We start from the raw sequence: 15,465 nt of genomic DNA, 5'->3' as shown, positions 1-15,465 counted from the left end.
TAAATGGTGACGCTCGCCGCACACTGAAAATGGTGGCACAGTGCGTCCTTTGCATTTTTATAGGCCTACTTTGCATATTGAATTTAAGTGGGTCAAGAGAAGAGTAACTTAAAGTCCAACTGAAATGAGAGTGCATTATTTTGGGTCTCCTACGGCATAGAAAGAAATCTATATTCTACATTTGTTGCTGTCATGATGGAGACGCCCTTCACTTGTTTTTTTCCAAGAGCTTTTTTTTTTCCACACAGCCAATCAAATCTTTCAGCGCAGACGGACACACTTTCAGCCGGCAACACAGCAAATGAGCCGAAGCTCTGCCACAGTTGCTTTCCTGCAAAGTCTGCTCATCCAGACCCGAGCGCACGTCCTTTTTCCCGGCGCCGTGGCTTTGTTGAACCAGCCGCCACACAAACATCCGCTGGGGGAGGTCATTTGCTGCTCAGCTGCAGCGTGTTAGCGTACCTGCAAACGCCACACCGGTCTAGTTGGATGCCGGTTCTTACTCTTTAACAGCGCTAACTGTCTTCCGAGCGACGTGTGGGCTACAGGGTGTGTTTGTTCACTTTGTGTCTGGTTCCCCCAAAGGTTCAAACACTGCTGTCAATCAAACACACCCCTCGCTTTCCCCCCTTTTTGTGGCCAGCTCATGCGAAAAAGAGCATTTCTATTATTTCCCCGAAGACCTTTTTTTTCCATCCTTTTTAATAAAAAAAAAACTATTGACATTAAAACACACATTTAAAAAACATTTTGACAACAAAAAGGGATGACTAGATGTAATTTCAGTTGGACTTTAACCAAAAAAAAATCAAAACAAGCGCATTTAAAGATTCAAAAAACAAAAAAGAACATGCAGCATTTTCCAAAATATTCTCTGAAAATCTTTTCCTGTGTAAGCAATGTTTCTTAAAGTATTCACTGATGAAAGCAACTCGATTTTTTTGTTGTTGAATCCTAAATTCAGCAGCTGGATATCAGCATGCATGTTTACACCCATGGACTTTGTCAGATTGCTAACATAGCATTTAGTTTCAACTCCAACGGCGGTGACATGAATTACCAAATCACCGCTTGCCAGGTGGCAGAGTGGATGCGGTTGTCATGGTATAATTAAAAAGGGACAGCATCAGATGATGCTCACTGATTGAAACCCATCGGTTTGAATCCTCACTGAGACACTTGCTCTATAGACACTTTACTGTGCACTGTACCTTTATCTGCTTTGATTGACAACACCGCCAAATCCTACTGGCCAATGTATTGTCATTCAATTTTTAAATAAAACCACTTTGAGCCCCAGGGTACCGCTCTCAAATCCCATAATTCCCACCATAATTTGATCATTTCTGAATGTGAGAATAAATCGGACCGAACCCAAAGGGCCTGTATATTACCAGCAGCCAGCCTCAGTTTCCTCATAAGCACATTATATGAACCTGACATCATGTTTATTTGATGACAATAACATAGTTTGGTCAATATAGTGCAATAAGTGCAAAGCAATCAAAACAAATAAAGTTGATAAGGGATAGAGAATCTGCGAACGCTTGTATAAAAATAGGTGTTACATTGATTAAAATATCAGTATTACACAACATAATTAATACTTCAAATATCATTTATGAATTTTGTTTTGTTCTACATATTAAGAATGAATACCCATATTCATTTTTAATATAATAATCTCCTTTATGAGAGCTCATTGAAGGCTAACCCGCCTTCCAATTCCAAAAAGTGCAGAAAGCATACAAAGACACTTTTTTTTTTTCTTCATCTTCTTCAAATGACGCAGTCTTTTTTGAACATTGGGGGTGTGCCACTTTCAAAAAAAGCCACTTTTACAATGCAGAGCTACAGTAAATGAAACTACAAACATAAGCCTTTTTTTCCAGAGGATCATGGAGTATGATGACACAGGTAATATTGATGTAGAATCAAAAGTTTTGAAAAGACATGGCAGATTATATCAATAAATACTTACTTACAGACTACAGCAGAAAATAGTCCTACACAGTTTCGATGATCTGCTGTACAGTGTTTTTGTCCAGGAGTGTGGTTTTTTTTAGAAACATTTCTTTTCTGATTCACAATATACCTTATGTATGGTTATAATCCTGAAAATGAAGCTGGGTAAGATTTACCTGTACACTTACATTTTGTGTGTTATTCGATCTTCACCATAGAAAAATAGATTTTGCATCATCAGTTTAAGCAGAGCAATGTTGTTCATCCGTGTGTTCAGAAAGCTGTATCCATTCCTGTAATGTCACGTTTCAGAAATTAGAACATAAGATTGTTCGGCACACCCCGTTTCAACTCCTTTTAGCTTGTGTGTCGTGCCAAGGCACCCTATAAACTGAGCCACTGTTTCAAGGAGGGTCAAGAGAGAGAAAACGCTTCATTACATAAATGATTCTGTTGCTCAGAACTGGCTGAAGGTGGTCTGTTTCTCAAGAACTTCGAGGTAATCGGGCTCAGACTGCAGTTTAGCTTTTAGCTCCAAATACTCATTTCTGTTGGGCTCGACATAAACAGTACTGGGTGCCGTGCCGTAGAGCACCGTTTCTCTTATCCTCTCCGGGTGCAAGAACTGACGCCTGACATCAAAATTTGGGTTGTACGTGTACGACACGGGCCCCGTGTACTTGTACTCTAAATTGGCGCCCGCTGGGATGGACGGGATGGACGGATGCTGGGGCTGCTTGTCGTGATCGAGCATGCCTCGGAAGAAATGGTCCGCGTCCGGGATAGGGGAGGGGTTTTCGCGGGGCTCGATGGTGCTCACGCTGTACGTGGGGCTCCTCATCGTGCTGCTATCCCGCTCGTCATCCGGGGTACTCCTGTACGTGACCTTGAGCTCGTGGAGGTCACGGTAATCCTCCACTGTGTTGCCTTCTCGTGACCTGTAAATGGGGTTTTTGCACATGTGGCCCATGGGGTGGGGGATGTACTCGTAGACGTGGCCGACCGGGGCCTTGACTTTGGGGCCGGAGCGGTTGCTGTAGAGGCTGTACTGCAGGTTGAACGAGCTGACGTCCGAATTGTTGGTGCTGGTGCGGTCGCTCTGGGACTTTTTGCGCTTCTTCATCACCACGACGAACAGCCCCGCCGCCACGAAGACGGACATGATGAAGACGAGCAGGAGGCTGAGGATGAGCACGGACAGGGGCACGGTGCTGCTCGGGGTGTTGAACTTCTGAGGCGCGGCCGTGGTGACCACCCGGTCGTCCATGGGCTCCTCCGTCGGGGGCGTCGGCGAGACGTTGGCGTCCGAGTAGTCCGGGCAGAGCTGCTCCGACGGGATGGAGCGCACGTCGGTCGCCGCGTGGCGCCGCGGCGACTCGCACACGACCTCGTTGACCACGGTACCCGCGCTGAGCTGCTCCAGCCAGATCTTCATCCCCACGATGTCGCAGGAGCAGTCCCAGGGGTTCTCAAACAGATCGACCTGCACCAGCAGCTTCAGCTGATCTAAAACACCACTCACGGGCAGGTTTTGAAATTGGTTGTTGCGCAGATTAAGTCTAGACAGGGAGAGGCTGGAAAAGATGCCCACGGGTAAGGTTTTCAGGAGGTTGTTGTTGAGGAAGAGCAGCTGGAGATTTGGGAGGTAGCGGAAAGCGCCCACATCGACCTCCTTGATTTTGTTGTACTCTAAATAAAGATACTGCAAGTTCTGCAAACCAAAAAACATCTCTCCTGTCAGCCTGTCCATGAGATTACCATTCAAGTACAGCCTTCGCAGGTTGGTTAAATCCCCAAAAGCCCGGTCGTGGATCAGACTTATCCTGTTGTTTCCCAGGTGAAGCAAATCCAATCCAACGGCATCCACGAAGTCTGATCTCCGCACCACAGGGATGTAATTTCCAGTGAGATACATTTTTTTAGGATTGTATGGCTTGGGTTTTAGATCAGAAATGCTTTCAATCTTTCTCTCTTGGCAGTTGACATTCAGCCCGATCTCAGATATCTGCAGGTTGCATGTGCAGGCAGCAGGGCAGTCCAAAGGCACAGGAGATTTGGTCTGAAAAGCAATGATGGGGCCATAATTGTAAGGGTTTCCGCCTGGTATTCGGGAAGTGGGCTTTAACCTAGTTCTGTTAAATTGCCGCGTGCCCTTGGTGGGCCTAGAGGAGGACCTAAAAACCGCCGAGGAGGTGGCGGAGGAGGTGACAGCAGCAGGTGTGGTCTGGTAATATCCATTGGTGCTGCTCGGGGGCGCGGGCCTGACCGTGTCTTCCGTGGGTCTTCGTGGGCAGAGCTCCTGTTTGGACACCTCATCCAGGTCCCGACCGTGGAGCCTGAACGGAGTCTCGCAGACCACTTCCCCCACCAGGGCCGTGTAGGAGATGCTCTCCAGCCAAGCCTTCAGAGCGATCAGCTCGCAGGAGCAATTCCACGGGTTCTCCTCCAGTTGTAATTCCACCACTTTGTCCATGTGCTCCAAGAGGCCGACGTAGGGGAACATTTTTAACCGGTTCCCCCTCAGGTCCAAGTGCGTGAGGGGAACGTTCCGGAAGATGTTCGTGGGGAGGGCAGAGAGCAGGTTGTCGTTCAAAATCATCACCGTCAACTGGTGCAGTTTGCTCAAGGCGTTGGGCTCTATGTTGGTGATGTAATTATAATCAATCTGAAGGTATTCCAAACTCTCCAGCCCGGCAAAGGTGTCGTCCCGCATCACCTCGATCTTGTTGTTATTCAGGTGCAACCTTTTTAATCCCTGGAGTCCATTGAAGGCACCCGACTCCAGCTCCGAGATGTCATTGTTCCCCAAGTGCAGGATGGTCACTCCTGTGTAATTGATGAAATCATTGACTGACAGCTTCTTCAGGAGGTTCCCCGTCAGCAGGAGGTGGTACACGGAGAAATGGACCGGGCTGATCTCCGTCAGTCTGATGATGCCCCGGTTCTCGCAGCTCACCAACAGGATCCCTTCCTTCTCCTCGCACGTACACAGGTTCCGGCAGATCTCCCCATAATTGTCATACATCTCGATCAGCCTCAGAGATGATGCAATCAGAAGGATTATTTTGAGGATCCAGATATGCATTTTTCCTGGGAGAGGATGCCCCAGCTCACTCAAGTGTGGTGCCAGTTTGAGGTGTCATCTAAAGGAGGAGGAAAAAAGAAAAAAAAGGACGGGTTCTGTTTTATAAAGCATTGAAAACAAAAAGGAAACACACTGTATGTGACCGACACAAAATGCAATCAGGGTGATGGAGTGCTGACAGAGCAGACCATGAACAAGTTTCCATAACAAACACAGGAAAAGACAAGTGGGCCCATTATTGTGTGTTCATTATGCAGACGTGTTGTGTCGGCAACTGTTTTTTTTGGGGGGGAGGGGGTTTGGGGGGCGGTTTGGAGGGTGTCAAAGAACAAGCAAGCTGGATGAATGTTTAATAAATGCAGACTCAAAACGATAATATATAATCAAGTTGATGACACAACTACCCGCGGTGGATGGCCACTGCGCATTTTTGATAGCTCGCCTGAATTCCAATGTATCTTGGGTGGGAGAGAGGGAGGGAGGGAGAGGGGGGGGGGGACTGAGAGAGAGAAAAAAGCTTCGCCATCCACCGTGTGCACACTGATGGATCTGGTCATTTACTAATTCAATCCTTTGAGATTTTTTTCTCGCACACACACACACACACACACACACACACACACACACACACACACACACACACACACACACACACACACAAAGATATATCACGTCGCTTTGCGTGTCCCGGATGATGTGGCATTTTTTTCCCTTCTTCTCCCTTTCACGATTTCATCTTTTCAAACAAACTAACATTAAAATTCCCCCAAAGATGCAACTCCTGTAAGCGTGAAGATGTCTCACTCACCCCACATACCCGACGACTTGGTAACAGTGGGGAAACTGTCGGATCCCTTCTCTCCACCTCCGTCCAAACGACATGAGGACGGGGGAATGTATTCTGCCTGCTCTGATTTAAACCGATCCCGCGGTTAAAAAGACGATTTCAGAAAAAGAAGAAGAAGAAGAAGAAAAATGCCGCTTCTCATCAAGAAATCGTCAGAGAGAAGCAGCCAGTGTTCATCTTAAAACCCGGCCTGCGATAGAAAATGTAGAAAATCTGCCTACAAGGCGACAGTCGCAGCCTTTCTTCTGCCCACGGGTGGAAAAAAAAGAAGAGAAAAAAGAGAAAAGAAACGAGAGGAGTTGATCAAAGGCAAATCAGCAAGTGCTGTTGATCTCGTGAAGGATCTCTGATCGAAATTGCATTTTGACGGGGAGTAAATAATCCTATAATCAAGTATTCTGTAAGGCATCTGCTATATAGAAGGTTACAGATAGTCCCTCTCTCTCTCTCTCCCTCCCTCTCTCCCCGCCACAGACGCGTGAGCGCGCGTGCACACACACACACGCACACACACACACACGCATACACGCACACACACGTTCTGTCTGTGTGCGCTCCTTAAAAGAACACAAAAGCCTACACATCGACCCAGTAAATCTCCCTAAATATGCGCGTTTTAACGCCCGAGAACACGCGCGCGCTGCTACGCGCGATCGGAGCGCTCGCGCTCATGTCGTTCCACCTCGCACCTGAGTGGATGGCCAGAACGCCAAGAAATACCCACCGCCTGTGGTGATAAAATAGATAACTTGAAACCCTGCGCGTCTATCGCCGCCGGTTATGCCCGTGCAGAGGCAGTCCTGGTGTTGGGAACGAATGCAAGTGATGATCTCTATGTGTGTGTGTGTGTGTGTGAGCATTAAAACACATACGCAGGTGTGTTATTGCAAGAGCAGCCGCAGACAGCTGGCTTAACGGCATCTTTAAAAAAAATGGGATCAACTTCAGCAATGAAACGGGGGTTGGAAAGAGATTTCAGCACCACGGACAGTTCCCTCACGGGTTGACGTTTAAAGCGCATAACGCCGGAGGAAGAGGGATATATATATATATATAGAGAGAGAGAGAGAGGTGGGAAAAAAGAAAATTCATTGTCCTCTTACCGTGCTGATCCCGGTAAACGGCAAAGCATCCCGAAAATCACGGCTGTGCCCCGTCGTTTTGCTCCAACCTCAGTGAAAACATGGGTTTGGGGGATTTCACCGCCCGCCCTTCCGTCGGCTGTCAGCTAAAAAAAAAAGAGTCAAGTCTCCTCGGTGTTTAGCTCCATAAAGCAGGCATCGAAGAGCACACATACAGTCTCATTCAGGCCAATAACGCGACAGCCCGCGCGGCGAAACGGGCTCCCGTGTTCTTCCAGCGGCGACAGGAATTAGCAGCATCGTGTCGGAAAAACAGCCAGAACCAAAGTTCGAACATGGTGAAGAAAAGGGGGGCGAAGGAGAACTCTGTGTAATCCCACATCAGACAGGACCCGCCGCGTGCATTTCAACTGTGACTGTCGTCCATGCGCACTGGCGGAGCGGAGGAGAGAGGCGAGAATCCTCCACGTCTGCTGCCAGTGGTGCGGCGTGTACCAGTGTATGTATAGATCTGCCCAAGGTCTCTTTTATTTCAATTGCCAGTCCGCTCAAATCGACCGGGGATCAGCGGATATGTTCCTCCAGACTCGGATGCGGGAATCCGATCCCCGCGTTTTTGTGTTGTTGTTGCTGCTCCAGCCCCGCATTGCTCATACGATATCCGATGCATACACACACACATACACACGCACACACACACGCTTTATCTGCCCACCAACGTTTCAACTAGTGGAACTTGATGTCGGGTTGGTGCAGACCAGCGCATCCCCTACAGCGGGTCGGACGTATTATGAAACAATTACCGTGGGATGGCGGCCGAAATCACTCGTAAAAACGCATAAATCCCCCCCAATCTCAGGTCTGTCACCGCGGCGAAATGAAAAGCAATGTAATGCGTGCAATACTCTTTAAGGGGGTATGGTAATGTGGAGGAGGTGGGGTATGTGTGTCTGTGTGTGTGTGTGTGTGTGTGTGGGGTGGTGGAGGGGAGGAGGGGGGTGTAGGGAAGAGGGAGGCTGGAAGAAGACCCGTAGAGGGCAGCACAATGATGATGGAAAAAAGGCAGGCTTGCGTTTCCAGGCTGCACTTTGTAATTCCGTGTGTTTTAATTCAGCCGCAACAACCATTTGATTTGTCACTCTGAGCTTTTTTGGCTGTATTTTTTCTTCTTTCTAACCAGGCTGGGGCATCTTATTTCCATGCCTTTTGAGAGTCAAGACAGCCGGACACGTTGAGCTTCTTCTTTTTTTTTGTTCCTCCTTCCTCTTTGGTTCTGAATTCTTCCCAACGAGCCTTTTTGATTTCCTCAGAGAGGAAGCTGTGTACTGGCCCGACACTCATCCTGGATTCATCATGCCTCTTCATTATTCAGTCTGGAAAAGGCATTCCCTGAGACAGCCTTCAGATGATTGCAGAGCTGCAGTACTGCAATACTGAACAACTGAGACACATTTACTTATTAGCGGCACATTGTTCACTTCCTCCACCTTCATGTGGGGGTGCCGAACAATCCGAACACCCGCTTCGACGCCCCGAACCAAAAAGGGACATTCCCGTTCGGATCGATTGCATCGCGAGACGACGCCCACAGGCGGGCAACCTTTGACCTTTTCCTCGGCACAGTGGGTATTAAAAGTCGGAGACAAATAAGGTCGAGCGAACGCTCGTCCGTGCACCTCGTATCTCTTGGTGGACGCTCCCAAACACGAGGATTAAGCCAATAGTCCCAGGAAACACACACACTTACAAGAGATCTGCATTGAAAGAAATGAATGTACCGCAGGATTAGGCTTAATCCAGTTTTGCACCAAATACTCTCGCCCGCTAATGCTGCCATGTTGCTGTAAGCGCTCTGTATTCGACCAAATCGTGGCTTATTGTTGAAAGAGCAAATCAAGCGGAAGCCACGGCTGCCCTCTCACCCCCTCGCTGTGGGACAAGGAAACTTTCCGAGCACTCAACTAAAGCCTCGACACAAAATCAAATTAAATCTCGCATACGGTGGGGTCGCCATGTCCAAAGAGATTTCCCCACTTAGCCAGTATTGTGCGGTAATAAGTCAACTGGTACGCTCGCTGTAGCCGCGTGCCGGGGCGACAATAAGCGGATGTGGCGTCCGCGCCGCCTCTCCGAAACGTCGCCGCAGAGATGCATTGAATTATCTTAAAGTCTCGGTAATCGTATTAACAGTGGTCCGTCCCGTGGGGGCGGACAAAAGGGTAAGCGTGGAACTCCGGCTGGGATACACAGATGTAATGCAGCGGGGTGTTGGCCTCCTCCCTTCGGAAAGGGACTTGCTGGATGGCTCCCCCGAGAGCCATCAAAGAGAGCAGAGTCGCTGTCCTAAATGTACAAAAAAAGTAGCCTTAAATGACTTTGTGTACTGCTGATGGGAGAGGTAGATACCCTTGATAAAGTAGCAGCTGGGTGATGATGGCGTGTTTTATAGACACAACTTGTGTAAAAGTTTGCCTGCAGACTGGTGTGTGTCCACACACACACACACACACACACACACACACACACACACACACACACACACACACACACAGATGGCTTTTGTTCCGTGCGCAGCAACATGAATCTCTTGCTCGCAACGGCTAATGGGTTCCTCCAAACACGGAAGTTATTACCATAGATCAGCTGCATTTAACACATCATATTATAATCAGGTCTGCTACAAATTATGAAGTAATTAAATGCAAATGAAGGTTCACGCCATGGTGAGTTTAACATGTATCCTTTGCATGAACCTGTATTGATGGACTTTTTTTTTATATATATATGAAGGATTTCACTATTAGTATAATCGCGACGCAGTCATGCAACATCAGGGTCAAGCAGTTGATATTCATTTCTTCTTTTCCTTCACACACATTTTAGCTTTATTTTACGGTTAATTTGGCACCAGTTTCCTGGCACATTGGCACGCTTTGGTGCTGTTGGCAGGGCAACCGCTGGTAGGGACTGTGCCAGACCAGCATTGTGATGTTGAACAAAAGGTTTCGTTCAGGTACCGCACGTAGAGAGAGCTCCATCTCCACATAATATGCTCCTCAGGAGTCAGGAAGAAACCCCACGTCTGACACCGAGGAGGCCCGTAACGAAACTCCGAACATCGACTTCTCGCGAACAGCGCGCACAATTCAATATGAATATGCCGTCGTGGTGTCGGTTTCGTGGGAGTTGTGTGTTGTCGGAGGTGTTAAATAAAAAGCCTGGCGGTTGACTGGCTGGGAGCCAGAAGCAATGGGCAGGGGAAATAATGAAATGTGTCTCAAAGACAACGTCCCAGTGTGACGCACCGCACCGTTGGCTGGTTGCGCAATTTGTTTGACGACGAAGTATTGAGGGTCAGAAACTCCCTTTTAAAGTTGCAATTCTGCTGGATGAATGGAGTTCAGTGTGGGGGCTTAGTGTGTGTAAGCACGGTTTATTTTATTCAACCTTCATCCATGTAAGGTCAGCTTAAAAAAATGAATATAAAAACTCTTAATCCCATCAGACCTGGAATCTGATTTTCAACGATCGGCAGTGTCTTTATGTAACAAAACACTGACTATTCATTATGATAGAACATACATAATCTACAGGCCTCAACTAGCTTGCTTCTAAATCATCATGCAGAAGTTATTTTTTTCCGAAATTCTCAGACTCTCTTCGTGAAGAGAAGGTCAATTATTTTGCCGGCAGAGATCCTGACATGCGTTGTGCTGCCATGAACACGTGAGGTCTCGTCTGGCTCGCGCGTCGAGGGGCCAATCGGCGCCGCTTGCAATTTCCGTCACGACCCGCGGAAGGTCCAGGAAACAGGTCCTCGGGTCCAGGATCCACTCGCGATGCTAGTAACGCGAAATTCGACGGGGTCACAACGTCGTCTGTGGTGAGGATTAGAGAATGCTTCTCGGCGAGCGATCGCTTTCCACCGACAGTGACGAAACCCCGGATGCACAATTTGGCCCCCGTGATGGAACGAAGGCTAATGAGACAACCAAGAATGGACGCGATGGGGAAGTGAAAGAGCTCTATTGCGATGCGCCCGTGTCACTCCGCCAATCACGCCGCTAAACGGATTCGGTCCATTCAGAGGCACATTTAATGCAACTCTCATAAAAGCAATACAGTGCTGTGTTTTATTGTGTGAGCTTTATTTAACATTCTACAAATACATATTAATGATCTGTGACTGAGGATGCCTTTTTGCATTCTGGAAAATAAGGATAACTGACCTCGCAGACGGTCCTTGAACATTGTGAGATTCGATAAAAGCTGCACGCGCTTTACATTGACGGCAGCAGGAAAGGATAATTAAAGGTGAAACTTGGCAGTGTCATGAACAGCCACCGAAAAACGGTGTTGCCATAAGAAGCTGTTGATTCTCAAGCAAAACAAAACGGGACAGACAAATAAATATAAAAAAATCTTTTCTCGGATGGTGGCACATTGAGCGGAAAGAGCTTTTAGAGCCTCGACAGGAAATCACATCAACATTCATCAGATCCCGACAGAGTAAAATGTTATTTATCAGCCTAATCCGTCAAACTTTTGCAGTCAGTAAAGTTCTTTTACTCTATCTGGAATATGTGCAATGGTTATAAAACCTGTCATCAACTGTGTAACATTTATTTCGAGACAGAGCGATCTTTCCCTGCCTTGACAGTATTGTTTTTACCTTGAGTCTGTGTGTGTGTGTGTGTGTGTGTGTGTGTCATAGTGGCAAAAAAAAATGTGTTCCCGGAGACACATGCTGTCGCAGAACTACCACAGAGGCCGTTTGGAGTACTTTGCCAGGCCTTTATATGTCTGCGGACAGATTTTGTCAACGTGACAGCGCCGAAAGTGTCATAAAACGTACAGGTGTAGCCTAAGGCCCAATTTGGCGTAAATGACGGCCACGTTGGAAGACGGTTGCGCTCCAAACGAGGCTGCCGGAAGTGAGAAAATGGTCATTACCCTCCCACACGCATACACTTTATGCCCCTTTTGGGCTTGTGTTCAGTGTGATGCTGTAGCGAGATGGATTTGTCGTTGCTGGTATGAAATAAGACTGATAAAATCCAAGTCTTTGCATGACTTTTTCCATGAAGGGAGCGGGACTCTAATCCAAAAGCACCGGAGCTAAAAGCCCCGCGCATTCATCACAGCTTCCGGATGATGTGCGGCGCTCCGGTGTGCCTTCCCCCGCCGAAGATGCGAGAGCACACAGCTTGGTCCGACAGTCGTGATTGATGGTCGAAGCGCGGCGGAGGAGTTGCACGGGGGAGCCCTTTCCCTTTTTGATTTTCGCCGGAGTCATTTCACAATGTTGAATCGGTAACACGCAAACTTAACCAGGCGCTTTAATGACTCCAGCTGCCGACGACGCGCTAAGTGCATCCTCGCCGTGTCTGGAGGTGAAGGGGATGGACGTGTGCGCTCCCTGCGCAGAGGAACAAAAGCACTGAACCACAACCAAGTCAAGTCCATTCATTTGACTGTAGTCGGCGAGCATGAAGGCTTTTAAGGTTATGAGTGCACTTTAGGCTTCATGCACAGGCAACAAAGTACACTTTTCAAAGTTTAACTGACCAGCGAGTCAGTTAATCATTCTGTCACGAAATCAATCACCAGGAAGCCAAATCCATGTCGGTGCTTTTAAGACGGCTCATTATTTAGCCCCACTCTCTCTGGGGGTGGACACGAGTGACACGATCCGAGCTTGGGTTTAACTCTAAAACGCCAAAGCGCTGATTGGACAGCGGCGTTCTGCTTCGGAAAACCAGCTGAGGCTGAGTCATTTGGAAGGTGTTGCATTGACAAACAAGGCGAGAGGGAAAAGAGCACCCAGTAAATGTTTTTTTTGGGAGTGGACTGCAGACCGACAGCGCCATGCCGTGCCTTGAGGATGATCTCTTTAAAGCCGAGCATGCGAGCAGATAATGAAATTGTAAATGTGGGCAGAGCATATTTTACACATCGCGGCTCGATCGGGGGTCCAAATCATAAATGTGCATAAATGTCAGAAGGGTTGGGATTTTCTTTATTTTTATCTACTGCTGTGAAGTTGATGGAAGACGTGAAGTTTCTATTCAAATATAGAGGTTGCTTTCACTCAGGGCATCGGCTTCACATACGTTATACTCATAAAAAAAACAACATAACTTGTAGTTTTCTGTACGGATTAAACAAAAAAAAGGCAACTTTACATTTTTATTGGTTCACATGTGCTTTCAGTATTTGGACCCCTGACTCCCGTCTTTATGCTAAGCTAAGCTAATCAGCTGCTGATTCTTGCTTCATCTCTCGCGTGCAGACATGACAGGGGGTATCAATGTTCTTCTTTAGATAGAAAGCTAATAAGCACATTCATCATAACGTTGAACTATTCCTCGAGGCAGGGCATCTTTAATAGCGGCGTCTGTGCCAAGAGAGACGAAGCACAAAGTTCTGAAATGCATAACGCGGCGTTACGATATCAATGAATAAGTAAAACCCAAAGGGAGGAAAGTCAAATGGTCCAAGGACGGCCTCGTTCTCTCCAAACCGTGAAACCAAATCAATGGCTGAGCCGGGGGGGAAAAAAAACCAACAACAAAAACACACAGTGTCGGATAAGTGAGAATCCTCCCAATCAAGTCGCGAGTGCAAAGCTCTACTCTGTGCGTTGTGCGCTGAAGAGCTTCCACGAAATCTAAAAGAAGCACTGCCACTTCAAGGAAGCCCTTCAGGGTAGCAAACAACAACAGGTGCAGGAGGTGGATGTGAGGTCACATGTGGATCTATGCAAGCTGGCAGGCACTTCTTTTAAAAGCCATTTATCTAAACAAGCACTGACTGGGTCTATTCTCTGCGTGTACACCTTCTTTGCACGAGTTTCAAAGCTGTTTTGTACACAGGACCGCTCGCGTGCGACTGCAAACACACAAAAAAAGCCAAAGATTTTGGGGGCTTTTTAGAGCGTGAGATAAACTTTGTCATGCTGCTCCTGTGCATCACGGGGCAAAGTTCATTGATGCACATGGTCTGCCATGCAATGCTTCAATAGGATTTTTCTCTTTTTTTTTTTCCAGCTCTGGCTAATCATTTTGACGGCACTTTCTTCCATTTCAAATTAAAAATCTGCCGCTGGATTCTAATCTTTGAGCGAACAAGCAAGGGAAAGAGGGGGCGAGGCTTGCCAAGCCAATTAGGCGGGCAATAATGGATTTGCAAGTCACTAGAGGAACCATTTGCCCTCTATTTAAATAGTCAAGATAATTACAGTATATTCCAAAAAAAGAAAAAAAAGAAATCGGAATGAGAATATCAGCATGTACACATTAATTCAGCTCCGTCGGCTCCTTTTATACGTCTGGAATCAGAAGTCAGACGGAGTGACGGAGGATGAGAGGCGTCGCTGTGGTTCCCTCCAACAAGTCTTGGCTCCGACCTTCTGACACAAGCTCAAAAGCAATATCTCCTCGCTATTAGCATTGTTTAGATGCTCGACTGGCTCGGCTCTCGACAACAAAAAAGCGCTCCTTTTCTCGCTTCCAAACCCCCCCGAAGAAGCTTCAGGTGCCAGGAAACCCGCTTCCTTCACGCTCTGATGATCAAGCGGCTTGATGTTCCATCAAATGCCGTCTTTTGTCACTTGTTCTACCTTCAGGGTTAGATCTCTCGAGCCGCATTAAAGCTTCCGTCTGCACTATTCTCATTTTTTAATTTGTCCTTGTGCCGTTTCTTTTACACACACACACACACACACACAGTGAGCGGTACTGGAGGCTTCGCAGCAGCAAGTGAAGGTTGAAAGATTGTGCGGTCGCTGGGAAGGGCCCGACAGTCTGGGCACTGGATCAGTCAGTGGATTTGGGGACTGGCGGCTGGTGGCGAAAGCTGTCCCCTAGGTGCTCTGAGAGAGCAACTTGCTTCGTACTGGAACCAAGCTTGTGTGTGCGCGTGTGTGCGTGTCGGTCTGTGTATGTATCTGGAATCAGGATTTTGTCAAGGCCCTGGTGGACTCCCTGATGGCCTAGATGGAGAGCCCAAACAAGCAGAAGACTCCCATGGCCTAGAAAAATAGATTTCACACTGTCGGTGCTGGAGTGACAAGATTACACGAATACAGCATCTCACTAATACGTTATTACATGTGCTTGAAACATGCTTAAATTACACGTTTATTACCACTTTGGCTTCGTACTTCTGACTTGTAATCCCTTTAAAAAAAAAAAAGGAGGCACTAATAGCATCATTTAAGTTGAATTTCACTGGCTTAACTTTGTGCAAATGGAGGAGTTTATATTGTTCATGCAGGGTTTCCTGCCCAGACTGCACATAAAGTGGAGCCCGCTGTGTTGACAGTAGAAGCAGGATATGCCTCCTCATATATCGTCTCTGACTGACGTGTTGGCTCGACTTTGCTTTACCTTCGAGGGTCGACTTCCCTGTCTGAGTGAATCCATGTGTGTGTGCTGCATGCTGGCATTGGAGTCTTTGTGGATCTGATAACGCCCCGGGGTTTT

The 15,465-nt window shown here is 47.4% G+C and overlaps 1 protein-coding gene across 2 annotated transcripts; it reads right to left on the bottom strand.

Moving 5' to 3' along the window:
* Positions 1–2,070: 2,070 nt before the first annotated feature.
* On the bottom strand, positions 2,071–7,840 carry LOC137794133 (SLIT and NTRK-like protein 5). 2 transcript variants are annotated; one of them, XM_068590763.1, is made up of 2 exons: positions 7,001–7,840; positions 2,071–5,108 (listed from the first exon to the last, which is right to left on the bottom strand). In XM_068590763.1, the coding sequence occupies exon 2, from the start codon at positions 5,048–5,050 to the stop codon at positions 2,423–2,425; it is 2,628 nt and encodes an 875-aa protein (XP_068446864.1). In that variant the 5' UTR covers positions 5,051–5,108; positions 7,001–7,840; the 3' UTR covers positions 2,071–2,422. The 2 variants fall into 2 exon arrangements, with proteins under 2 accessions (XP_068446864.1, XP_068446866.1); XM_068590765.1 differs by lacking the exon at positions 7,001–7,840 and adding an exon at positions 5,859–6,411.
* Positions 7,841–15,465: the final 7,625 nt, after the last annotated feature.

The sequence above is a fragment of the Clinocottus analis genome, unplaced genomic scaffold, assembly GCF_023055335.1.
Source record: "Clinocottus analis isolate CAN_PGR_092001 unplaced genomic scaffold, fCliAna1.0.p SCAF_24, whole genome shotgun sequence".
NCBI classification, from domain to species: domain Eukaryota; kingdom Metazoa; phylum Chordata; class Actinopteri; order Perciformes; family Cottidae; genus Clinocottus; species Clinocottus analis.
Note: the sequence above shows the minus strand (reverse complement) of the source record. Positions and strands in the feature narration are given on the sequence as shown.

Coding starts and splice junctions, on each gene's coding strand:
- LOC137794133 (XM_068590763.1), bottom strand. CDS start 5,050: ATGCATATCTGGATCCTCAAAATAATCCTTCTGATTGCATCATCTCTG.